Genomic DNA, 26,036 nt, shown 5'->3' with positions numbered 1-26,036 from the left:
CGCCTTGTGCGCAGTGATTGGCCCGTCAATAAGAGCGACGGAAATCTAAGCCAATCGCCTTCGTCAAGCCCGCCGGTGCTCTCCCCCTGCCCCTTACGTTCTCCAACCCGGAACCGCAACCGGGTGAGCGCGCGTTTCCACCCGGGAGTGGAGGCAGGGCCACAGCTGCGGCAGGCCGGCGTCTTCGCCCTGAGCTTCAGGCTCGCTGAGACGCTTCCCCGCGCGAAAACATGAGTGACTCCGCGGGAGAGCGCGCCCGGCTCCGGTGCTACCCGGAGCTCCCCGTTTGGGTGGTGGAGGATCATCAGGAGGTGAGCGGGTGGCTGCCGGACGCTGGGGCAGAATCGCCCGAGGACTAAGGGAGCGGCGGCGCCTCGGCTTCGGAGGCCAGAGAGATGACGAGAATTAGTAATTCACTCGAATTGCATTGCTGTGGGGGAAACACCAAACGGGCCAGCTTGGAAGAGTAGTCGCAGACGTTTATGCGGTGCCCGGCAGCTTATTTAACCCCCGCGGTTTGTTCGAAATCCCACAACACATTAGCAAATTAGTGGTGTCAGGATTCGAACGTGGGCGATCGAACTACAGAGCCCGGAGTCCTTAACCTGCACTTTAACGCAGATTTCTTTACTGTCTCCTGGCATCTCCATCACAGCCCTGCTGTGTAAGGGGGAAGCTTTTTGTTAAGAATGTGAACTGTCATCTGTGACATGGGTACTAAGTGTTATTCTTAAGTCCGTTAGGAGTATTATTGTGTGCAGAGTGCGTGCCTAAATCTTTTAACACCGCATTTATAAACATTAAAGATATTTTCTGTATCTGTAGTATTGCTGCTTTAGGATACCTGTTCTAGTCTAGACTTCCGAAAGCCTTCGAGAGTCCCATGGATCTAAGTCTTTTTTTTTTTTTTTTTTTTTTTTTTTTTTAATAGCAGTAGTTAAGCCTTGAGAGTTCTCTGGATATTAAAGAGGAAGAGGGTGATTCCAGATTTGTGGATGGAAAAAGATAAGAGAATAAAAAGGAAGTTGGATTTCTGGGGACCTAGATGTAGTGCACATGGATCTGGGAGAAAAGAGCAAGCTTGGGTTTGGTGGTGCGTTCAAATTCAGTCTTCAACTTACAACTCTAAAGACGGAAACAGAACACAGAGCCTTGTAGACCACATAGCCTAAAAGTATAGAAAAGGCCCAGAGTATCCAGAGCATACCTTTAGTGCCAGAATGTGTATTAACTATCAATTTTTTCCCCAAGTGCCAGTCCTTGTCTGCTTCCCCACGCTGTCTTTTAGTTCATGGTGGAGGCAACATGGCAGCCAGAGATGCCCACTAAAGCCTTCAGAAGTGTAACCTGGAAGTTCTGAGGAAAAAATAAAGCTTAAGATGATTATCTATACCCATCTTCAATGAACAAATTTTATATTTTCCTACTTTTTAACAACTTGGTGGACTTCAAATTATATGCAATTATGTTTAGCATTATTTTTCAGCGTGTAGTTGGGTGTATGCTCATGATGTCAGTGCCTATTCTGAATGTGTGCCTGTGTCTTTTACAGGTTCTGCCTTTTATATACCGGGCCATTGGCTCAAAGCATCTTCCTGCAAGTAACATAAGTTTTGTGCATTTTGATTCCCATCCAGACCTCCTTATTCCTGTGAATATGCCAGCTGACACTGTATTTGATAAGGAAACGCTTTTTGGGTAATATTTTGTTAATGATCTCTTATGTGCCCGAAATACAATTTGTGGTAGATGATAAGCAGTTATGGGAAATAGTTTTTTTGAAGCTCCTGAGTTTTGCTTTTGTTTTGTTTGCCTTTTTTTTATTTATAGCAAGTATGAACAAACTTGTTCTTAAAGGGCCAGATAGTAAATATTTTAGGCTTGCTGGCCATATGGTGCACCTGCTTATTTTTGCCTTTATAGTGTGAAAGCAGCTGTAAACACAGCATCAGCAAGTATCAGTGGCTGTGTTCCAGTAAAACTTTATTTGCAAAAACCAGTGGCCCAGCCAATGTTTGCCACCCTCTGCTTTAGAATATAGGATTGTAGAAGTAGAAGTAGAAGAGACTTTAGAAATTATTTCCTTTTTCCCTGTAAAAGTCGGGATACGGAGACACAAAAAAAATGTCTTGAACACATAGTTCAGTAATTGTATAAGCAGCACGTCTTTAATTTATGCTTTCTTTCAGTATTGAGTTCTTCCAACCGCTCAGTTTTTTTATTTTCAGGTCACAAATCCTATTGACTTCCAGTTATATAGAATCATAGAGATGGATGTGAAATTATACCCTATTCTTCAGGAAAGACATACCTAGTGTCTCTCTAAATAGTGACTTACTAGTCTCTCTTCAGTAATAAGTTCCCTGAAATTCTGTCAGTGTCTCTTATGTATTTGTCACAATATAGCTGTTCATACACTATGAAAAGTTATATAGCAGTAATTTTCTTGTTATAATACAAAATTTAAAAACAGATGCTTGTGAGAATTAATTTTAGCCTGCTGCATTTCTTTTAGTTGGCACTAAAACTCAGCACACTAATTTCTAAAGAAATGTGGTAGTGCTACCATTGTCCTTACTGTCTTTTATATTTAGAGGTTTTATATTTTAGAAGTTGAAAGGAATTACGAAGCATGTATGACCACTGTAGAGTTAGTTGTAGAATACATTTTTAAACTTTTTTAATCTCAGGGTTCCTGTACAACTTTAAAAATTCTTGAGTTTTTTTTTTTTATGTGGGCTATATCTATTGATACTTACCATATGTGAAATTAAAACTGAGAAATGTTTAAAATATGAATTCATTTCAAAATGATACTTTTTTATGTTAGCATAAATAAAATATTTTTTTGGAAAACCGATATGTTTTCTAAAGCAGGGAAAAAAAAAAAAACTTTGAAGAGTAGCAGTGCAATGCAGATCTCTTTAATATTTGCCTTTATAGAAGACAGCTGGATTCTCAGATTCTCCATTCAATTTGTTACCATGTGTTGTTTGGATGGAAGTACATGAAGGAAATTCAGGAAGAGTATTTTCTTATCCTTTTCAGATAATTATGGGTATTCTTTAATACTATGCCAGAATTTGACTTGTTTCTTAACGCTTAGTTGGAATGTAGAATCCAGCAATTCAGATTCAAGTTGGAACAGCTATGGTTTATCAGTCAATCTCCCTTTCAAGAAAAATGGTGTTCAGCTTGCAATTCAATTACAAGTACTTTTCCTTGAGATGACCTTTGTATTTCAAAGTATGTAGAAGAATACTTTGTACACTTTCCATTTTGCCACACAGATTATTTAAAAATGTATACTCAGTATCAAAGTTAAATAAAATTATGAAAGACGTTATCTTGTGAAACTGGATGGGTGTTTGGGACACTAGTGCTTGGTAGTGACTACTAGAAGAGTTTGGTGCCTTTACCTTGGTTAATCTTAGGATGTCAACCACCATTCCTTTGTACCATCAGTGTAAATGTCAATATAATTAAAAAGGGAAATAGTGTCTTGGTGTTATTAGGAAAACTGTCTTGAACTAGTAATCATGTTGAAAAGGTCTCAGGAAACCTTGTAAGGGTCCTTGGACCACACTTTGAGACCTGCTGTCTTAAAATAGTTTTGTGAATGAAATTACATTTGGAGAAAATGACTCACTAGTAGTTGCCATGTTTCCCCCCTATTTCTTTTCCAGAGAATTAAGTATTGAAAATTGGATTATGCCTGCAGTTTATGCTGGCCATTTTTCTCACGTAATATGGCTTCATCCCACATGGGCTGAACAAATCAGAGAGGGCAAACATCACTTTTTGGTCGGCAAAGACACTTCTACAACAACAATCAGGTAATTTCCTTGTATTTATGAGTATGAAAGGAATTGAATGCTTCTATCTGATTTTGGATCCCTATAACTTGTAGGTATCTCTGCACACAACTTAGTCTTCAACCCTTCCAAAAAGTGTTCTCAAAACATCAGGAACAAGTTTTCAAGTCTCTTAATTTTTTCCACACACTGTTTTGTTGCTAGTCAAGTTGGGTTTTGAATAATATGATTTTTATCCTCTGGAATCTTGGCTCTTTGATGACTAACTCCATTAAATCACTGAAGTACATTATAGACATATATTTAATGATACATATTATTATTTGTTTCCAATGTAACTTTTGGCTGCTGAATTTAACAATTAGCAGTGAGGAAGCAAAATTATCTCACTTTGTTGTTTTTTTAGAAATTCAGTGGCTGAAAAGTAGATTTGGTTATTTTAATTTGATTTTTATTAATATGATTTTAATTTTATTAATATGATTAGCTTTGGATAATTACTTATTCTAAATTAAATAACAGCATCATGGAGTTCCCATTGAGGCGCAGCAGAAACAAATCCGACTAGGAACCATGAGATTGTGGGTTCAATCCCTGGCCTCACTCAGTGGGTTAGGGATCTGACGTTGCCGTGAGTTGTGGTGTAGGTCAAAGACACGGCTGGAATACCTCATTGCTGTGGCTATGGTGTAGGCCGGCAGCTGTAGCTCCGATTTGACCCCGAGCCTGGGAACCTCCATATGCCTAAAAAGGAAAAAAAAAAAAAAAAGTTAAATAACAGTATATTTTAATGCTCAGGTTAACTTGAGTTACATGTGCAACTATTTTTGTTGTATAAGCTATTTAACCAATATATTGTTTATCTCGTGATGCTGCAATAACTTTAGAAATAACAGAACATTCTTGGCTTTCTAAATTCTCTTGTTTCAGAAGGCATGTTTTAAGCAGTGGAATCATAACTTTCTAAAACCTGAAAGATAGTGGGATGAAATGCAAATACATTGACAATGATATTTATTTTTGATTTATCTTTAATGATACAAGTAGCTTTTGAATGTTCTTATCAGCTGGACAAATAACTTTCTTGTGTATACATGAAAATTGTACTTATTGAGGATATAATAAATAGGGCTCCACATATAGTAAATATTATACATAATAATAGTTTATATGAAAGAGTGGTAGGGTTTTTATTGACTGCTTTGATAAGTAGGCCTAATTTAACCTGTAACAGATTTCTGCAAAATCCAGTTGTTTTGAGCAACCTGAAACAGACTTTTGAAACTCAGTGTGTAATAACAATATTAGGAAGCTTTGGATTATCTCATGATTTTAGTTAATCCTGCAAGTAGAAATTTGTGGAAGAGACACACATATAGGTATGCAGCAGTCTAAGATGTGTGTGTGTGTGCTTGTACAGATATGAACAAAGTAAAACGTTCCTTATTAAAGAAAAATACAGAAGTAGGAGGGGAAAACAGCCTTTGTATTTCTTACGTTGGCAGTTTTTAATAAGCTTGGACTTTGGTTTTATTATATCTTTTTGGAAAGTTATATTTTTTTAAATTTAAGGCTGCATGTGCTGCAGGAGGGCAGGTGGGAAATAAATATTAACCATTATTTTAATTGGATAGGTCCTGGAAGAAGCACTTGGTTTTGCTTTTCAAAGTATTTGCCAAAGCATAATATAGCTGAAAAGCTAAGAACATGTTGATGTGTCTAAAATCAGAATCTGCAACTTGTGAAATGCATTCTGTACATGTGCAAGATTTTTTTAGGTTGCTTTTCATTTTAAAATATTACGATTATATAAAATTTAATGAAGCTTTGAAATATGTTGGCGCTTCTATTAAGAGAAAATATTTCCAGGAGTTCCCCTTGTGGCTCAGTGATTAATGCGCTTGACTAGTATCCATGAGGACTTGGGTTCGATCCCTGGCCTCGCTCAGTGGGTTAAGGATCCTGCATTGCTGTGGCTGTGGTGTAGGGCGGCAGCTATAGCTCTGATTGGACCCCTAGCCTAGGAACCTCCATAAGCCCTGGGTGCGGCCCTAAAAAGACCAAAAAAGGCGGGGGGGGGGGGGGGGTGGGCAGAAATTATTTCCAGGTATAGTTTTTCTCAAGTAATTTTTTTTGGATAAAGTTCCAGCTGGGATGTGAGAGATCTGAAGCACTGGCTAAACGGGATCATTTATTTCTTTCTCATGTTAATAGTTTGCCACAGACAGCCCAGGGCCAATATGGCAGGCCTGCGGTTCAGACAACCCTAGTTTCTTCTGTCTTTTTGCTCTACCATCTCTAGAATGTTGCCTTTGTCCTCAGAGTCTAAGCCAGGCTTGCCATTTCTGTGTTCATATGCCAGTCAGTGGGCAGTGGAAAGTGAAGCTCTTACTATTCTTTTCTACTCACAGCTTTTGGCCAGAACTTGGGCAAATGGCCACACCTAGCTGTACTATGAAATATGGTCTTTACTCTGGGCAATTGTGTGCTCAGCTAAAAATTTGGGGAACCCTATTTCTATAGAAGAACAGAAAGTACAAATAATAGAGACAGCTCCCAGTTTTTGTCGAATATGACCTTACATTTCTGAAACTGTCTGAAATAACAGCTTTTTTGTCCACTCATCTTTAAAATAGTTTTTTTCTCTGATCCAGGGTTACAAGTACAGATCATTACTTCCTAAGCGATGGTCTTTATGTAACTGAAGACCAGCTAGAGAACCCAAAACCTTTACAATTGGATGTGATTATGGTAAAACCTTATAAACTCTGTAACAATCAAGAAGAAAAAAATACAGTGTCCTCTGCTAAGAAGCCAAAGCTAGCACTGGAGGATGGAGAAAACCCTGCCTCTACTAATGGTAAATCTTATTCAGAAGGACTGGAAAAGGACATGGTGACCCAGAAAAGGGACCAGACCTGTCTACAACCATCATGTTCATGTTCTGAAAGCCAGGAATGCCAGACTACAGTGAGCACTGGAGAAATTCTGAAAATTTTGGAGAACAGGGATGCATTTGTTTTAGATATTGACTTAGATTTTTTTTCAGTCAAAAACCCCTTCAAAGAAATGTTCACTCAGGTAAGTGTGGTATTTTTCAAATGTGACTCTGGAAAATTGTATGATATTTCTCTAGATCAGGGATCAGCAAACTTTCTGCAGAGAGCCAGTTTCTGTATGTGGGGCCCCATATGGTCTCTGTCACATATTCTTTGTACTTATTTTTATACTCTTTAGAGTTGTCTGTACCATTCTTAACTGGAGGGCTGTACAAAAATAAGTTGTACCCTGTAGGTTGCTAATCCCTGCTCTAGATAGTGTTTGCTATTTTGCTCTTTTTTCTTGTCCTCTCCCCATTCCCTCAGTTTTTTATTTGTTTGTTTGTTTTGTTTTTTAGGGCCACAACTGCAGCATATGGAGGTTCCTAGACTAGGGGTCGAATCAGAGCTATAACTGCCAGCCTACGGCACAGCCACAGCAACATCAGATCTGAGCCGCTTCTGTGACCTATACCACAGCTCACGGCAATGCCAGATCCTTAACCCACCGAGCGAAGCCAGGGAGCAAACCTGTAACCTCATGGTTCCTAGTCAGATTCGTTTCCTCTGAGCCACAGCAGGGACTCCCCCTCAGTTTTTTAGAAGGAAGTACCATAGCTAGTTTCTTGGTATATCTTTCCAGAGATAGTCTGTATGTAAAAGCCTGTGTGACAAACATTTCCCTGAGCAGTGAGGTGCCTGATTACACATATACTAGTTGTAACTAGTGATTCAGTCGTGTGAGCCTCAGGGTACCTCCTCAGACCTTAAATGCAAATCACCAGGCAATATTAGCATGTACAGATCTGAGACAGAACTATGTATGCATTTAAGAAACTGATAAAATCATGATCCAAGTGACCATTCCTGCATTCATTTTCTGAGCACATGTAACCGCTTACCTTAACATACAGGAGGTGGTACCAGATCTGTTCTTTGGGGATTCAAATTAACTGTCTTTTTTCTACCTAAGTTTAGTATTTGATTTATAATGAAGATGTTGCACTTTATAATACTTATTCTGTATACATATCTGAAGGCATTGTGATTTATCTAAATTATCTAAGACTTCTAATAGGTACTGATTAAAAATAGGTAAGATTTGAAGATTCGCAGTTGACCCTTGAACGTCAAAGAGGTTGGGGGTGCTGATCTCCAGTGCAGTCAAAAATCCAGGTGTAGGAGTTCCCATCGTGGCTTAGTGGTTAACGAATCCGACTAGGGACCACGAGGCTGCGGGTTCGATCCCTGGCCTCGCTCAGTGGGTTAAGGATCCAGCATTGCAGTGAGCTGTGGTGTAGGTCACAGACACGGCTTGGATCCCAAGTTCCTGTGGCTCTGGCATAGGCCAGTGGCTTCAGCTCCGATTAGACCCCTAGCCTGGAAACCTCCACATGCCGCGGGAGCAGCCCTCAAAAGGCAAAAAGACAGGAAAAAAAAAAAAAAATCCAGGCATAACTTTTAACTACCCCCCAATTTAACTACTAATAACCTACTGTTGACCAGAAGCCTTACTGAAGATAGTGTAAAACAGTAAATTAACACATATTTTGTATGTTATTTGTATTGTATACTGTATTCTTTTTTTTTTTTTTTGGTCTTTTGTCCTTTTTTAGGGCCACACCCGTAGCATGTGGAGGTTCCCAGGCTAGGGGTCTAATCAGAGCTGTAGCCGCTGGCCTACGCCAGAGCCACAGCAACGCAGGATCCGAGTCGCACCTGCGACCTACACCACAGCTCATGGCAACGCTGGATCCTTAACCCACTGAGCAAGGCCAGGGATCGAACCTGCTACCTCGTGGTTCCTAGTCAGATTCATTAACCACTGTGCCACGACGGGAACTCCCAATATACTGTATTCTTAAAGTAAGCAAGAGAAGGGAAAATGTTGAGAAAATCGTAGGAAAATACATTTACAGTACTGTATTGTATTTATCCATCCCATAAGTTTACGTCATTTTTATAAGATGAATCATCTGTCATTACTTATGTCAGTATTGTCTTGTATGATACAAAACACTGTTACACATATTACTAACACTAGGTAACAACAATGAAAGATAATGTGGCAAATTCATATTTATTTACAGTTATAGAAATTCATACATTGATAATGAGGAAACAGCAGTGTGATGGCTTTATGGTAGCCTGGTATAATAAATACAGTTATTTTACAGTGGCCTAGCCTGTACACTAATGAAGGAATCATTATAAAAATTTTATGGCATACCATATTAGTATCATATTCATAATACAGAATTAGAAACATCATATTTTTTTAAAAAATCACTTACCTGTGATAAGTTGATACAGTTTCTCTAATTAGAGACAGAGGCATAGTGTACAGTAATATAATTCTTTGAAAATAAAATTATAAAAACAGGATGTTCTGTTGTGGTACAGTGGCTTAAGGATCTAGTGTTGCCACAGCTGCACCAGGGGTTCAGGCCCTGGCCCAGGAACTTCCATATGCTACAGGTGCAGCCAGAAAAACCCCAAACAAAACTATAGAACAGTAGGAAAACTAACACATTACTAAATTTATATTAAATATCATTCACCTTATGTCTGTGTAAGGAGGATAGGCTAGATCGACATATATTTTATGCATTCATGACATGTCTAACTTTTACTTAATTTTTACTATATAGGCTATGCAGTTGGTCTGTGAATTCTTTCAAATTGTTGCAAATCTCCAAAAATGTTTTCAAGACAGTGAAAAATACCCATGTATAAGTGGATCTGCACAGTTCAAACCCAACTGAAGTGTAATCTGGAGCAAGAACTGGGGACCTAGAGTGCTCTCTCAACTTGCAAATAAGGGAGAAAAATTGCCCTCAATCTTTTTCCTGCTCTTGAATATGGACCAGTGACTGTAACTCCCAGGTTTCGGAATTATGAAATGACCTTAGAAATATTTAGAAAACATGAAGAATGGGCATACCTCAAGCTGAGGAATGTGACTTTAGAAATTTATCCTACAAATATATTCACCAGATATTTGTAGTGGAAACTTCTAAGAGGTTGCATAAGGAACTTAATGGAAGTTACTCCTTTTCCAGGGCTATCAGGAAACCAGGGAAAGTGGGGGTTTTGTTTCCTTTATACCCTTTTGTATTGTGGAACTTTTTGAAATGAGCATGTATAATACTTTATAATTTAACCACTGTTTTTTAAAGAACATGTTCAGAAATCAGAATAAGTTCTGTTTGTACTTCTACTGCTTATTTGCTCTATGGTCTTGGGAAGGTTACTTAACCTTTCTGACCCTTTAAGTATAAAATCAAAATAAGGAATTGTGGTTCAGTGGATTGCAGACCCGACTAGTATCCATGAGGATGCAGGTTCAATCCCTAGCCTTGCTCAGTGGGGTTAAGGGTCTGGTGTTGGCCGTGAGCTGTGGTGTGGGTCCCAAAGGCAGTTTGGATCCTACACTGGCTATAGCTGTGGTATAGGCCAGCAACTGCAGCTCCAATTCAGCCTCTAGCCTGAGAACTTCCATATGCCACAGGCACGGCCCCTAAAATAAAAGCAAAAAAAATCAAAATAATAATCATACCTAATTCACAGGATTATAATGATGAGGTTAGTGTCATAGCATTGTGCCTAAGGAATTTTAGTTCTTGCAATGTAACGTTTTCCTGCCAGTGCTCCTAGATAGAACTATTATGGCCAGACATAGCCATCTATAGCAGGGCTGCCTGCCTATGCTAAATGAGGGAGACATTCTCCTTCAAAGTCCTTCCATTGTATCTGCCTCTAGGACTGCCTTTTTTTTTTGTCTTTTTGCCTTTTCTAGGGCCGCTCCCATGGCATACGGAGGTTCCCAGGCTAGGGGTCTAATCGCAGCTGTAGCCACCAGGCTACGCCAGAAACATAGCAACTTAGGATCCAAGCCAGGTCTGCAACGTACACCACAGCTCACTGCAATGCCGGATCCTTAACCCACTGAGCAAGACCAGGGATCGAACCCACAACCTCATGGTTCCTAGTTGGATTCGTTAACCACTGAGCCACAACAGGAACTCCCTAGGATTGCCTTTGTACTCCAGAGTTCTCGTCTGTGGCCAGGGAAAGGGCTGAAAAGAGAACATGGAGAGTTTTGTTATTGTTATTATTAAAGATATGTGTAGGAGTTCCCTTATGGCTAGTGGGTTAAGGATCCGGCATTGTCACCACAGCAGCTCAGATCATTGCTGTGGCACAGGTTCAATCCCTTGCCGAGGAATTTCCACATGCTGCGGGCATGGCAAAAAATAAATTAATTAAAAATAAAGATATGTGTATTTTCTATAAATAGCTAAAGTCTGTTTAGATCCTAGGATGTATCCATTTATAAAGTAGAATATTTTTAGAAATATTTTTATCTCATTGCATGTTAGCCATCAAGTCTTCTTCCATAGTCAGATTTTATACATCCTTGTCATGCCTAGATTGATAGGATTACCCTAAAGACATGATAATATTTACAGTGAAAAATGAATTTTACATTTTGCCTGATTTTCCAAGACTAACCTTTAATTGATTATCTAACCTGTTCTTGTATCACAGCCAATTTTTATTTAAACGTATCATTGAAAAAATTAATTTTTTTCAGTTATATAGATTTCTTGTTTTGTCTTCCAGGAAGAGTACAAAATATTGCAAGAGCTGTACCAATTTAAAAAGCCTGGTACCAACCTGACAGAGGTATCCTCCACTTGTTTCTTTTGGGGTTTATTTATTTTTCACATGTCTATTAATATCTCGCATGATGTTAGAGAACTCGCAAAAAACTGTCCAAAATCTTCTGTGTGTTTCTTGGTTCCCCAAGAAACCCATGGTTAGTACTTAGAAATCATGTTTCAACTATTTGAACTAAGATTTTCATTGTAATGAGATTTCACTTATTTTTTTGAAGAATGTCTGTATAATCTCAGCTTTTCAATGTGTTTAAAGGAAGATCTGGTAGATTGTGTTGATACTCGAATTCATCAATTAGAAGATTTAGAAGCTGCTTTTGCTGATTTGTGTGATGGTGATGATGAAGAGACTGTACAGAAATGGGCTTCAAATCCTGGGTAAGACCCTCAGTGTTTTGTTTTGTTTTGTTTTTCTCCAACTCTACCATATTTTAGTCCTTGATGTATTGCTAAATTTTCTAGATAAATTGCCTTTTTTTTTTTAATAGAGCCATACCCACGGCATATGGAATTCCCATGCTAGGGGTCAAAATGGAGCTGCAGCTGCCAGGCTACACCACAACCACAGCAAAGCTGGATCCAGGCCGCATCTTCAACCTATACCGCAGCTCACAGCAATTTGGATCCTAAACCCACTGAGCGAGGCCAGGGATTGAACCTGCATCCTCATGGATACTTGTCGGGTTCATTACCACTGAGCTAACAGTGGGAACTCTGATAAATTGCTTTTTAACCTATTCAAAATACCTAGTGCAGTTTTTACTTATATATAAAATTTTCAGAAATATCCCTGAAATTTAAATATCTTAAGACTTTAGGGTCACTAAAGAGAGCAGTGGTGTGGAAAAATAAACCATAGTAGTGTTAATCATGTCAGTAAATACTGACCAGGCACTTTAACATAAGTTAATGCTTTTTCTCTCCAGCGGAGGGAGCCAGTTCTAAAGATGATTCCCTCTTTTTTGAAATTATGATAGAAGAGGGAGATAAATAAGTTACAGAATATGTTTTCTTCCAAGAAGTATTGGAGAACCTACTATTTTGTGATTTTTGTCTCAACCCAAGTTTAAAACTTAAACAAAACAAAACCAAATAGCCAAAATCCTGAATCTAGTCCATTGATGGAGCCACCTTCCACTGAAACCCACCATGCCTGCTAAGCATGCCCAGTTAGCTCTCCACCACCTACATGGAGACAGTGCTGTCACAGACGTGAAGAAACAACAAGGCTCTAGCAGTGGTGAGTGTAGACTTCGATTGGAGTTGGAGGAAAAAAAGAATAGCACAAAGAAAAAGTAAGACAGCAAGAAAAGTGTTCCCAAAGTTACCATGTCCCTCAAGGGTCAGTTTCTCAGCATGAAGGAGTCTTCAGTATTCCTAAGGGAGTGGAGGAGGTGGGTGATTAGCCCATCCCCAGAAAGTATTGTTAATAAAAGGAGAGAAGTAACAGGATGAGTGACAGGCCGCCATGACTCCCTTTTTCTGTATTTTTTTCCTCCCAGCAGGTGAATGGATATTAGTAGAGGAGGTATTAGAATACTGGAAACATTAATTGGGGCTTCCAAAGAGTTCCACCTCTATTAAATAACTTAAAAACACCAGTGTTATTAAGTCAAAGGATATAGAACTTTTCTTGTTGTAATTGTATAATTTCTAATTGTATAATATTTTTTAAATTTCACGAAACTGTCTTCATTCACCACAGTGTGCTAAAGGCACTTAGTTTCCTTGCCGACCAAAGAAATTTTTTTTTCAGGGCCTACAGCATATGGAAGTTCCCAGGCTAGGGGTCGAAATGGAGCTGCGTCTGTGACCTACACCACGGCTCACAGCAATGCTGGATCCTTAACCCACGGAGCGAGGCCAGGGATCGAACCAGTGTTCTCATGGATACTAGTCTGGTCCTTTACCACTGAGCCCCAGCAGGAACTCCTGATCAAAATAATTTTTAAAATCACAGTAGAACTTCCATTTTTAAAGAAAAGGAAAATCTCAATTTCTTTTGTGCCAATTTTCAATCTTTACAAAATATGTAATATTTTAGGTAAGAAAATAGCAGTGTGCATTTCTTTCTTAATATTTTAAGATGATAATTTGAACAACTTCATCTTTCATTTCCCAAGCATCATATTGGAACATCTTGTTAAATGTAAATTTTAGTGTAATTTATAATTTACTACTATAATTTTAGTTGTGGTGGTGTGATGTTTAATTGAGGAATGACTTTTTTTCCAGAATGGAATCATTAGTTCCACTTGTACAGAGTTTGAAAAAACGGATGGAAGCACCAGACTATGAAATGGTAAATATTTATATTGAAATATATAAAATTGACTCCTTAAGAAAGGCATTTTTCTGGGTAGAAAAATGTGCTCTTTGTTAAAGTGATTCACTTTGATTTGTTTTCCTGGAAATTGTGAATGGACTTTTTTTTTTTAGTGAAAAAATACATATTTTTAAAAACTAGAACACTGGAAAAGTTTTCCAGGAAAAACATACTTTTGCCAATTTTGTGTATGAAGCAAAAAGCACTGTGGATTTTTTTTTTTTTAATTTTGTCTATGATCAAAGCTCTCCTTGGCAGAGAAAAGAAAGTATACAATTTATAAATTTGTTTGTTCTTTATTGACTCATTTTTATACTCCCTTCCTCCTTTCTTTCCTCTCTCTCTGAAAACTTTTCTGATAGAACAAACAAAAAGAAGGCATTGTGGCAGCACATCTTAACTGTATTACCTGTATAACTTTGTTTGCCAACAGAGGAAATGAATCTGACTAGGAACCATGAGGTTGCAGGTTTGATCCCTGGCCTCGCTCAGTGGGTTAAGGATCCATCATTGCCGTGAGCTGTGGTGTAGGTCACAGACACGACTTGGATCTGGCGTTGCTGTGGCTGTGGTATAGGCCGGCAGCTGTGGCTCCGATTGGACCCCTAGCCTGGGAACCTCCATATGCCGCAGGTGCGGCCCTAAAAAGGCAAAAAAGACAAAAAGAAAAAAAAAAAAAGATAGTTAAAAGACACTTGGAGTTTAAAAGCTCTTTGAGCTCATGTGATAATGAATGTGTCAATGCAGTGTCAATGCAGGTCTACTTTATGTTGCATCTGAATTTTCTGGTGGTGCAGAGCGGTTTTGTACATTGTTGAGAAAAAGGAATGGCATGGGCTTGGTAGCAGATTATATAACCAACTATGATGTGGCCATAGCTACAGGGTTAGAACTCTATTTTCATCATTTTAGTAGAAAAGAACATGCAGAGTCTGTCATTTTAGTGCATTGACTGATCATTGCCAATTAAATCTTTGGCATGTATCCAGAGCCTCCAGTAATATAGCAGATTAGTATTTTTTTCCATGCTTTGCATTTATGTACCCTAGGCAAAACCTCAACATATTTGAATTCTAGTTCTCAAAACTTTAAAGCACAGGCTGCAAAATGTCAGCCTGTGAGCCATTTCTGGTTCTCGGGCATATTTAATTAAGTGCTAAGACTGGGAACACCAGTCGTTTACATTAAAACATGTGTATATCGATATATGTGATTATACATAAAGGATATACAAGAAACTCGTAATAGTAGGTTCAATAAGGTAGGAGGAAGACCTCTTCTTCTATCCTCTTGAAGCTTTAAATATAGTACTCATTGCATGTATTTAAAAAATTTGGTTGTGACGATTGTTGTACACCTATAAATGTAATAAAATTCTTTAATAAAAAAATAAAAGTAAAAATTTGTTGGAAGAAAGGTAAGTTGAGAATATTATATACGGATTTATGTCAGCTTTTAGAATCTAGGTGAAATGGATATAATTTGCTTGAAAATATGTTATCGAAATAGCCTCAAGTAAGGACAGAAACTGAACCTATAATCACAAAATAAATTAAATAGTTAAAGAATTATTCCTAGAAAATAAGGCCCAAACTCATGTACAGGCCAGTTCTTCCAAAGCTTCAAAGAATAAATAACTTCTGTGGCATGCAAACTATTAAGAAAATAAATGGTCCTAATCCACAAAAATATTAAAATTTTGTCAACAAAGCCATTAATGGTAAAAGAATCATGACCATGTAATTTTTAATTTTCTTCTTTTCAGGTTCACCAGGCTGGTCTAACCTGTGATTATTCAGAACTTCCTCACCATATCAGCACAGAAAAAGAAATTGAATATCTTATTCAGTCTGTATATTATGTTCTAAAAAATTTACCAAAACCTACTCTTGTGACAATTGCAAGGTAAGTGTGGTAGCTTGAAAAACGGCCAACCACATGTGTCCACATGCTGATCTCCAGAACCAGTGAATATGTTGCCTTATATTGCAGAAGGGAGTTTGCAGATATGAATAACTCAGCAGTCTTGAAAATAAAGAGGTTATCCTGGATTATCTGGGTGAGCCCTGTGTAATCACAAGGGTCCTTATTAGAAGGAAGGCAGGAACTCAGAGAGAGAGAATGGAAGATGATAAACTGCTGGTTTTAAAGAAGGAGGACAGGGCTTTGAGCTAAGGAATGCAGGCCGACTCTAGAAGCTGGAAAGGCAAGGAAACAGATGCTTCCATAGAAAAGAGATGCATCCCTGTCATCACCTTTATTTTAGGACTTCAGACCTCCTGCAGAACCATAAGATGATAAATTTGTTATACTTTATGTCACCAAATTTATAGTAATTTGTTACAGCAGCAGTGGAAAAGTAATACAATCTCCATAGATGAATCTAATGATTACTAACATGGTAATTCTTCCCAATTTTTTAACTACTCTGCTTGAAATTCAGATGTTATATTTTCTCTTTCCTATTAGTGATGGTTGGCAAACAACATATAATCCTTATCTTGTCTTTGAAGTTGGTGATATTATTCAGTTGAACATAAGAATTGCTGTTTTTGTGTCCTAAAGATGAATATTTAGCTGCTGCCAGTGTTTTAAATTTGGATGTACTAATGTGCTGAATAGTTACAACAGTTTAATAAAAATTTCTTTTCTGTGTTCATCTTTGGACTCATTCTGTATGAAACTAAATGAGTTTCTAAATGAGTACTTTAAATGCACAGGCAAGTAATATATACATTGCACAAATATTTTGTGAATCCTTTTACCATCCTGAATGAAATTTATGGATAATCTAACCTAGATACACACATAATTTAAATATATTTAGATATCATATATAATACGTAGATGACGTAAATGATCTACTTGGTTCAGGCTGCAGTAACAAAAAATATCTTAGACTGAGTGGCTTCTAACAGCAGAAATTTATTTCTAACAATCCTCTCACCTGGGAAATCCAAGGTGAAGGCACCAGCAGATTCAGTGTTTGGTGAGGACCTGCCTCCTGGTTCATAGACAGCTATCTTCTCCCTATAACCTCACATAAGAGGCAGGGGTGAAGATGCTCTTTGGGGCCTCTTTACTAAAGGCACTAATCCCCTTCATGACCTAAGCACCTTCCAAAGCCCCTTTCCCCCCACCTCCACATATAATCCCATCAGAGATTAAGTTTCAATTTGGGCGGGCACATAGACTTTTAGTTTATAGAACAACCTATCTATACACATAATTTAAGTATATGTTGATGTATACACGAACCAAAAACTCTTAACATAAAGTGAGAATAATTGATAATAAAGTAATTTATGTTAAAATGCCAAACCAAACTGGAATCTTTACAAAGAGTAACTAGATGTAATACCTACAAATGCAGACAGATAGTAGTGTGTTGTGGTGTTGGCGCAAATACACGAGGAGTGCTGCCGTAGCAGCATGATTATTCTCTCACAGCAACCTCCTGGTAAAGTTCTGAACTTAAAGTCCCATCCTCCCTCAATTCAAAGCGTATTTGCATAGTTAGAAAAATTAATTCATATGTAGTCCATTTTCAAAAATACTTTGTTCGTATGTAGTAGAGTATTCTAGGCTCAAAAAGTTAATAGCAGGTTTTTCACTTATGTAAGTGCTCCGTGGACTTTGGAAACTACACGGAACAGAAGACAATTCATGCTGTAGGACCATCCTGCATATTGTGAGCACTCTAGCAGCACTACCCTCTTCTGCTGATCCCCTCGTTGTCATTGTGACCATCAGAAATATACCCGCAGGAGTTCCTGTTGTGGCGCAGTGGTTAACGAATCCAACTAGGAACCATGAGGTTGCGGGTTCGGTCCCTGCCCTTGCTCAGTGGGTTAAGGATCCGGCGTTGCCGTGAGCTGTAGTGTAGGTTGCAGACTCGGCTCGGATCCCGAGTTGCTGTGGCTCTGGTGTAGGCCAGTGGCCACAGCTCCAATTGGACCCCTAGCCTGGGAACCTCCATATGCTGCAGGAGCGGCCCAAGAAATAGCAAAAAAAGACAAAAAAAAAAAGGAAATATACCTGCAGATTTCCAAAACTCCCTCATCTAGAACCACTCTAATGTTTAGAGAAGCTAAAAATCTTTGTGAAAGCATTGAAGTGCCCCTTATTTGTTGAGGCTAATAAATTAAGCTTTTATATATAGTATTTCTTAAAGTAGGTGTTTATCCATATGTATGTGTTAGACAGTATTTAATGATTTAAAATCGTTCTATATCAGGGAGTTCCCATCGTGGCTCAGTGGTTAACGAATCCGACTAGGAACCATAAGGTTGCGGGTTTGATCCCTGGCCTCACTCAGTGGGTTAAGGATCCAGTGTTGCCGTGAGCTGCAGTGTAGGTTGCAGACGCAGCTCGGATCCCGCGTTGCGTTGCTGTGGCTGTGGCGTAGGCTGGCGGCTACAGCTCCAATTAGACCCCTAGCCTGGGAACCTCTATATGCCACAGGAGCAGCCCAAGAAAATGGTAAAAAATTAATTAATTAATTAATTAAAAAAATAAAATTGTTCTATATCATTTATTGTGTGTTAAATATTAACAAATATCAAGCCCCCCAAATAACCTAATCACCAAAGAAGGAAATAAGTTCATCAGAAGTCTTAGACTATTTCTTTAGTTCTTATGATAAAGAGTAGGCTAAATAGCACTCCATTTCCTTCTATAAAGATTTCAAGGCCACTTCTCAATCCAGTGGGACTTCCAGTGGCTTTCCTCACCCTAGTCCAGAACCAGAAGACACTGATCAAATCATTGTGATATTGTGACTGCCTGGTGCCACTCAAGTTGCAGTTGGTGATTCTAGATAGACCCAAAATACAGATTCCTGCCCCCCATCTCACTTTGCTCTTTTCTCCTCAGTACTGCCTAGGAAACTAATTCTAGTACCAGCACATTGGCGCAATTCTTTTTGGATGATCCTGTACACTTGTGTGGTTAACAAATTATTTTTAGAAGCAAAAACCTTTTATCGGATGGAAAGCCTCCACCCTCATAATTTTTAGCCTGAGTGTGCACATAATAAAAGAATGTGAAACACGATGCCTGTCACTAATATAATTAGCTCCAATGTTCCCAAGCAACATCTCCCTTTCAGGGAAATAGCAGTCTAGTATTAAGCTCAGAGTCTTTGAAAACATGCTGTATGGTTTTGAATCACATCTCCAGCACTCATGAGCTATGTGACCTGTGCAGGCTAATCTTTCTCTGTTTCACACTACTTTAAAGGGGTGTTCCTAGAGTTGCTGAGAAGATTAGAGAATATAATTCATGTAATGCATTCAACATGGAGTAAACATTTAGTAGCCTTTACCTACTACTAGGTAGGTAAAATACCAAAATTCAACACAGTTTCATTTCAATCTTACGTTGAAATCAACACATGCAGGCTTTCCTCACCACACAGTGTGATCTCATCCTATTTATGTGTATTTTTCTTTTCCTTTCTCTTTCTCTTATTGGTTCCAGGTCAAGTCTGGATGATTACTGTCCTTCTGAGCAAGTTGACACCATTCAAGAAAAAGTCCTCAGTGTGCTGCGCTCCCTCTATGGGACTCTAGACATTCACCTGGAGTACTCAGCAGAGTCCGCTCCATCTTGAAACAGCACATCTCTAGGCTCCTGTTACATCTTCATGTAGTAACAGGGTTTCATTGCAAACAAGTCTTCCAGAGAACATTTTGTTTTTATGTTAATGTTTAGTTAAAATCTTTCAGGTATTTTGAATCTCCAAAGAGATGTCACCGCTTGTTGAATGATGACAATTTTCCTGACATCAAGTCTACCCCAGTTGATGGAACTGTTGCTCATGTTTATTCCATTCCATTACTGTTATCTTTACTTTTGTGAGGGTTTCTTCCATCTTTTCTATTCTTCCCTCAAAGTTGGTTGGACTGTATGAGATTCATTCATTTATTCATTAACTCTGCTGACATTTACTAAACACATACATGTGCCAGACATGATTAAGTGCTGGGTATATGGTAACAAGCAGAATAGGCAAGCCCTCTGCCCTCTTGGTGGACTGCTGAGAAGTGTTATGAAGGAAAGGAGAACCACAAATATGTCTGAGGCATGCTCTTAGTATTCAGGGTACCCTGGCCTTACAGGAAAGTAGCATTCTCAAAAGCTACTACCAGAAAAGGAAACAATAAACTTGCTAACCCATGAGAATGTTGCAGGAGGTCTACCTTTCCAAGACTTTTGGGATTGTGTCCAGCTCTTATGGAATGCTCTCAGTATTGTTGGTATCGAGGAGGTCTTTTATTCAATAGATTCAACCAAACAAAATGTAACTTTTTTTTTTTTTTTTTGCTATTCAAAAATTCCCTTCAGGGTTTTTTGTGCCTCCAGATAGTCAGTATGGGTATGAATTACAATTATAATTCCTAAGTGGCACTTAATTGGCAGTCTGGATTGATAATTTTTTCAAATAAAACAGCTTTATATGTAAATAGTAGGAAAAAATTTAAATCCTTTGTTCCAATCTACTGCAAATACCAAGGATATAACTGCCTGTCACCAGCCTCTCCATGAGTAAGAGACCCTACCTGAATCACTCTTGATCATGGGACTTTTCCGTTTACCTAATTTGCCAATCATCCCCACATCAGTATTCCTTGTATTCGGCAATCATTTTTAACTGCCTACTTTGCTTTCTGTTAAAAGGTAGGATGGCATTTAAAGAAAAAAAAAATCCATCGATCTTCATTCCTAATACAGCAGTCACTTTCCTTTTTTGCATATGAATTTCAGGCCTTGACAATATGTGTACCTATTGAGTTGCATGTAGCTAAAATTAGTGTTACCTGTTACGTCGCATACCCAAGGTTGCATTACCACCGCCACTCAGTAGATGGCACCAGATCCCAGTTTTCTAATAGGTTTATTTTCCAGCAGTTTTTCCTGTCGCTTGATTTCCCCAGGCTAGTAGTGTAAATGCTTATTTCTATGGTGAAAAGCAAAGCAAACTGATTTAGCTTTCCATTTTGATAGAATATTATGTCCTCAAAAGCTTTATTTCCTTGTAAAATCAAAATTGTAAAATAGTGCTATTGTTTATTTTTAAATTTTGAAAAAATTTTATCAGAGTTCTATAAATTATTTACTTTTATGAATAGATTATTTTGTATGTAAATAGAGTGTGTGTTTTGAGGTTTTAAAGATTTAAAATCAAACTATAGCACTAATTAATTGTGTTTGAACTTTGACGAGATTCATCATTGGCTTAACTCAGGTAGAATAAAAGGGCATCAATTTCCTTTTTTTTTAAATATTTATTTATTTATTTATTTATTTATTTATTTTCATATTTTCTAGGGCCGCACCCACAGCATATGGAGGTTCCCAGGCTAGGGGTCGAATCGGAGCTACAGCTGCCAGCCTATGTCACAGCCACAGCAACTCAGGATCCAAGCTGCGTCTGCGACCTACACCATGGCTCATGGCAATGCTGGATTCTTAACCCACTGAGCGAGGCCAGGGATCGAACCCGTAACCTCATGGTTCCTAGTCGGATTCGTTAACCTCTGAGCCACGACGGGAACTCCTCAATTTCCTTTTTAGGAACATCCAGATTCTTTAGTTCTCATGCTGTAGTTCTCTTTGAAGAATAAAATTCAGTCCCTACGTGTTGACTAGAACCAAGTTAGTAAATTACATCTCTGTACATTTCTAATAGGAAGATACTTATCAAGACATCCTTCATTTGTGTTCTAAGTACCAATGAGGAAAACCACAGTACAGTGCTTTGGATTATGTACAGATATCACTGAAGCATGGGCTGCTCAGCAGTTTTTGAAAAATATGATTTAAATACTTGATAATTGACAAGTGTGTATTTCTCAGTATCAGGGGAATTTTCTCTCTCTCTCTCTAGAACTTTTCTGTAGACCTCTATCTATATGTTGTAGGTTCTCGGTTCCCAGGAGCTCTTAGTCACAGTCCTTCCCACTGTGATGTTCTCTCCAAATCTTCATTTTGTTTTAGCAGAAGTGGCTGATTTACCAGATTGTGGGCAACATGTGAATGGTACTGCCAGCAGGTTACAGAGTGGTTCTTAGAACAAGATTATCTCAGACATCTGAAAAGAAAGCACTTTCATGAATGTAGGGAGTGTTTGTCAGACGTCTTTCCAAAACACTGGTGGATACGAGAGCATCATCTGTGCCGTGCTACCTAGTTGTCCTCACATCCTCAGCACTCTCTTAAAGTGCTTGTTTCTGAGCTCCCTGGTCCTGGACCACTCGGGTTTTGTAGTTCTAAGCTGCCCTCCTGGAATTCCAAACATCAGTGCCATCCTTTTCCTTTATTCTCATTTGAGTTCAACAAATGAAATTATAGTGACTAGGAGATTTCTGTGAACCTTGATTCTTAGGAGAGAGTTCTCAGAACGGTGAATATTCTGGTCACTCACTAGAAGGGTCTATTTTATTGCAAATTAATAAGTTAGCATTGTCTACATTAGTACCTTGTGTGTTTGGATCCTGTGATTCAAAAGTAGGAGCCCATTCTCCTCCCCCATCCGTTTTTTTGGCCACACCCACGGCATGCAGAAATTCCCAGGCCAGGGATCAAACTCAAGCCACAGCAGTGACAACAGTGCTGAATCCTTAACTTCTAGGCCACCAGGGCACTCCAGAAGCAGGAGTCCATTTCAGAGGCTGAGGCAAGCCTGAGGCTGTACCGTTTCACTTCTTTTGAAGACCTTCCTTGTCGAATACTCAGCCCGCCTCCAGCTACAGCATTCCTGCCATGTCTGTAACATCAAAACGGCCTTCAGCAGCAAGCAGGTCTCTGAAGCTGATCCATCAGCCACCAGCACTGTTTAGAAGCCTTAGCGCCAAAGCTGATACAGATTAATCCAAGATCAAGACAAGAAGTGTCGACTGAAACAGCAAAGCTTCATGGAAAGAGTATGAAGGCTCCAGCTGGCTCCAGTGACTCCTTCTTCATGTTCCGGTTGTGTGACCGCAGCCTCAGCTGCCCCTTTGCAATGAAAGACTTAATGCATCAGGATATTGTGGAGAGTAACACCTGTAAAGCCCTTACCCCAACACCATTCGGTAAATATTGGCTGTCACCTCCAAACTCAGGCCTACTTAGAGTACCCTTTGGTATCTGTTCCAAGCTTCGACTGCTCTGCTCAGGCTTCCCCTAAACTGATCTTTTTAATCCCCCACATTAGCTTCCACTGTATTTCTGTGAGTAGTGGGATTTCACTTTCCTTGTTCAATGTTGGCAAGTCTTTGCCATGAGGAAAGAAGTAGCAGGGGCTTTAAGCAGAGATACTTGTATTCTTGTCTTGGACTTGGTCTGAGCATCCGTTTATTCACAATTTTAAAACTTGTGTGTGTTGGGGGGTGGTCAGGGAAGTTAAATCCTGCCAAAGCTTTCGTTCCTCTGCTCTCCCCTCCTGCCTGCTGGTAGATAAATCTAGAATTTATGGTGCTGAACCTTAGATGGAGACAGTGTTTGGAAGTTTCTATCCTGGACTTATTATAAATTACCTTCTAGGGTTGTCCTTGCTATTGCTGATATTGCTAATGTATATATAGGTGACCTCCTGCAAGATACTCCTGAATCAGCCAGAGCATGACACGGGGGTGGGGCAGAGTGAGTATCTCCAGCCAGGTCACTCTCATTTCCAGCCCCCTCATAAGCATTCCCTTCATCCAGGCCTTACTTAGCCTTCCCACAGAGCAGTCTCTGCTGGTGGTGGGTGAGGAGAGGAATCATTAGAGAAGGGGGAGCACCTCTGTCAGCTTGACCCAGTAAGGTTCTGAAGCAGCCCATCAGACATGACCCTGATGGCTCAGGGAGCAAGGGATGGGGCTGAAGTCAGAGTTGGGGCTGAAGTCAGAGTTGGAGCTGGTCTTGGAGGCCAGCATTTTGGGTAGAAACTACCCTGAGAACTGCATAGCAGCACTCCCCCCCCCCCCCGGAGTAGGCACAGTAATGAATGGCACCAGCATCACAGAGTGGCACCTGAGGTGGTGGTATGAAATCCATCCAAGTTCAAACTCTGCCTCTGCCAGCTACAAGTTATGTGAACACGGGCAACATACCCTGTCAGAGCTCTTGTTTTAGACGTTGTTTGAGGCCTCTGTGTTCCTAGAAGACTCCATACTGTGCTCAAGCATGGCACATTAACTGTTTACATCTGCCCTCCCTCGGAGGCTGAGCCCCTTGACTGCATCATTGTATACCTTTGTAGCCCCAGTCTCTGGTAGAGTCATCATAAGGCCTCAAAAAAATGTTTAGTGAATTGAGTACAAAAAACACCAGTGGTCACTGGAGTCTTGACAGTAATAAACCTTATTACGTGCCCTATATTATACACCTTCTCACAAGCACGCTGTCTTTGAGAACAAATTTAGCAAATACACGTATTAACATAGGAACAAACATCTACCAAGGATTGGATGTACTAACTACAGGAGCCCAAAAGAGCTAGAAGATAATACCTGTAATCTAATGATTATGTCTATAGAATAACTTTGTTGTAAAAAAAAGAAAGGCAATTGTGTCACTTTTACAGCTTTGTGTGATCTGTTCTCTCTTGTCCCGTGTCTGTGTGCCACAATGCTTATGACATAAAAATCCATATAGTTTTATTTTCTGCCTAATATTGAAATCTAGCATTTAACAGTACCATCCAAAACTGTGGATGTGACGGAGTTCCCATCATGGCACATTGGAAACGAATCTGACTGGGAAGCATGAAGTTGCATGTTCGATCCCTGGCCTCGCTCAGTGGGTTAAGGAGCTGGCATTGCCATGAGCTGTGGTGTATGTCACAGACATGGCTCGGATCCTGCGTTGCTGTGGCTGTGGCATAGGCCGGCAGCTGTAGTCCAATTGGACCCCTAGCCTGGAACCGCCATATGCTGGGGGTGAGGCCCTAAAAAAAGGCAAAATATATAAACATATAAAATAATTAAAAAAAAAAAACAGCTGTGGATGTGAACTTTTGGTCCCTAAAAAGAATATTGCTCTTAGAGTATAGCTTTGCTGACTTGGAGAGGTAACACTAGCCCTCACTTCTGATTTTCTTTCCTTATGGAGTCACCTTCCTGGCCTTGCTCTGTCCTTTTATTCACTCCTCCCCAGACAAGGAAGAGTGAAAGAAGGCATTATAGCATGGCTCCTCATGTGCCACTCTGTCCTTCCATGTCAGAATCTTGTAAGAACAGGCACATTTGTCCAGTGGTGCCAGTGGGTGGCAAGGTCTTGGTCTCTGGGGTGCAGTGTAGGAAACCAGTCGTTGCCACATATTTATTCTCTAATAACAATTATATTCTCTAATAACAATTTGATCAGTGATGATGATGTTTTTATCTCCATCTGCCTGAATGCCTGTGCCTGTTTCTGGGTTATTTAGGAGCTTGTGGACAACAGTGATGTTATTGACCTTCCTCAGACCGCAACACAACAATGCTTACTTGTTAAATAGTCTGGAAGGTTTATAAATGCAGGTAACTGGGAATTCCAATCCAAAAGGAGGACATTCTCTGACTATTCTGAATAAACCCACAGCATACCTTCTCTTTATACAGTCTGTTGTTTTTTTTGTTTTGTTTTGTTTTGTTTTTGCTATGCAGTACAGACATTTAAAACTTCTCTTAAGGTTTATTTTGCTTAAAAACTCTTAAGGTTTATTTAGCTTTTAAGTGTTTTTCTTGGATGGCAGACTGGTGTTTTTATTTGTCTACATGTTGAGACAGGCAACATAGCATCCTATAAAAATAAACAATTGATTATAAAATATAATAGAAAAAAACTTACTTATAATAGTATAATGTCACCAGAGTAAGATACCTGTGAGGAGTTCTTGTGGCTCGGCAAGTTAAAAACCCGACTAGTATCCATGAGGATGCAGGTTTGATCCCTGGCCTTGCTCAGTGTGTTAAGGATACAGCATTGCTGCAAGTTGTGGCATAGGTTGCAGACACAGCCCAGATCTAGCATTGCTGTGGCTGTGGTGTAGGCCAGCAGCTACGGCTCCAGTTCAACCAGTAGCCTGGGAACTTCCATATGCGGCATGTATGGCCCTTAAAAAAAAAAAAAGAAAAAAAGGATACCCATGAGTAAACTAAATGAAAGACTATCATCTGTACAAAGAAGACTTTATAAAAGTATTGCATATAAATGAAGGCATGAA

General features: G+C 39.3%; 1 protein-coding gene across 3 annotated transcripts; it reads left to right on the top strand.

The window, feature by feature from the left end:
* The first annotated feature begins 119 nt into the window (after positions 1-119).
* On the top strand, positions 120-24,592 carry C1H5orf22 (chromosome 1 C5orf22 homolog). 3 transcript variants are annotated; one of them, XM_047767636.1, is made up of 9 exons: positions 120-311; positions 1,553-1,698; positions 3,687-3,836; positions 6,470-6,896; positions 11,480-11,542; positions 11,792-11,913; positions 13,771-13,837; positions 15,627-15,766; positions 22,497-24,592. In XM_047767636.1, exons 1-9 carry the CDS (start codon positions 231-233, stop codon positions 22,549-22,551), a joined length of 1,251 nt encoding a protein of 416 aa, XP_047623592.1. In that variant the 5' UTR covers positions 120-230; the 3' UTR covers positions 22,552-24,592. The 3 variants fall into 3 exon arrangements, with proteins under 3 accessions (XP_047623592.1, XP_047623583.1, XP_047623599.1); XM_047767627.1 differs by lacking the exon at positions 22,497-24,592 and adding an exon at positions 19,343-20,328; XM_047767643.1 differs by lacking the exon at positions 22,497-24,592 and adding an exon at positions 19,343-20,328 and having other exon boundaries at positions 255-311; positions 1,638-1,698.
* Positions 24,593-26,036: the final 1,444 nt, after the last annotated feature.

Source organism: Phacochoerus africanus, chromosome 1 (genome assembly GCF_016906955.1).
Source record: "Phacochoerus africanus isolate WHEZ1 chromosome 1, ROS_Pafr_v1, whole genome shotgun sequence".
Lineage (NCBI taxonomy): Eukaryota > Metazoa > Chordata > Mammalia > Artiodactyla > Suidae > Phacochoerus > Phacochoerus africanus.
The sequence above is the reverse complement of the archived record's forward strand: the minus strand, read 5'-3'. Positions and strand labels throughout refer to the sequence as shown.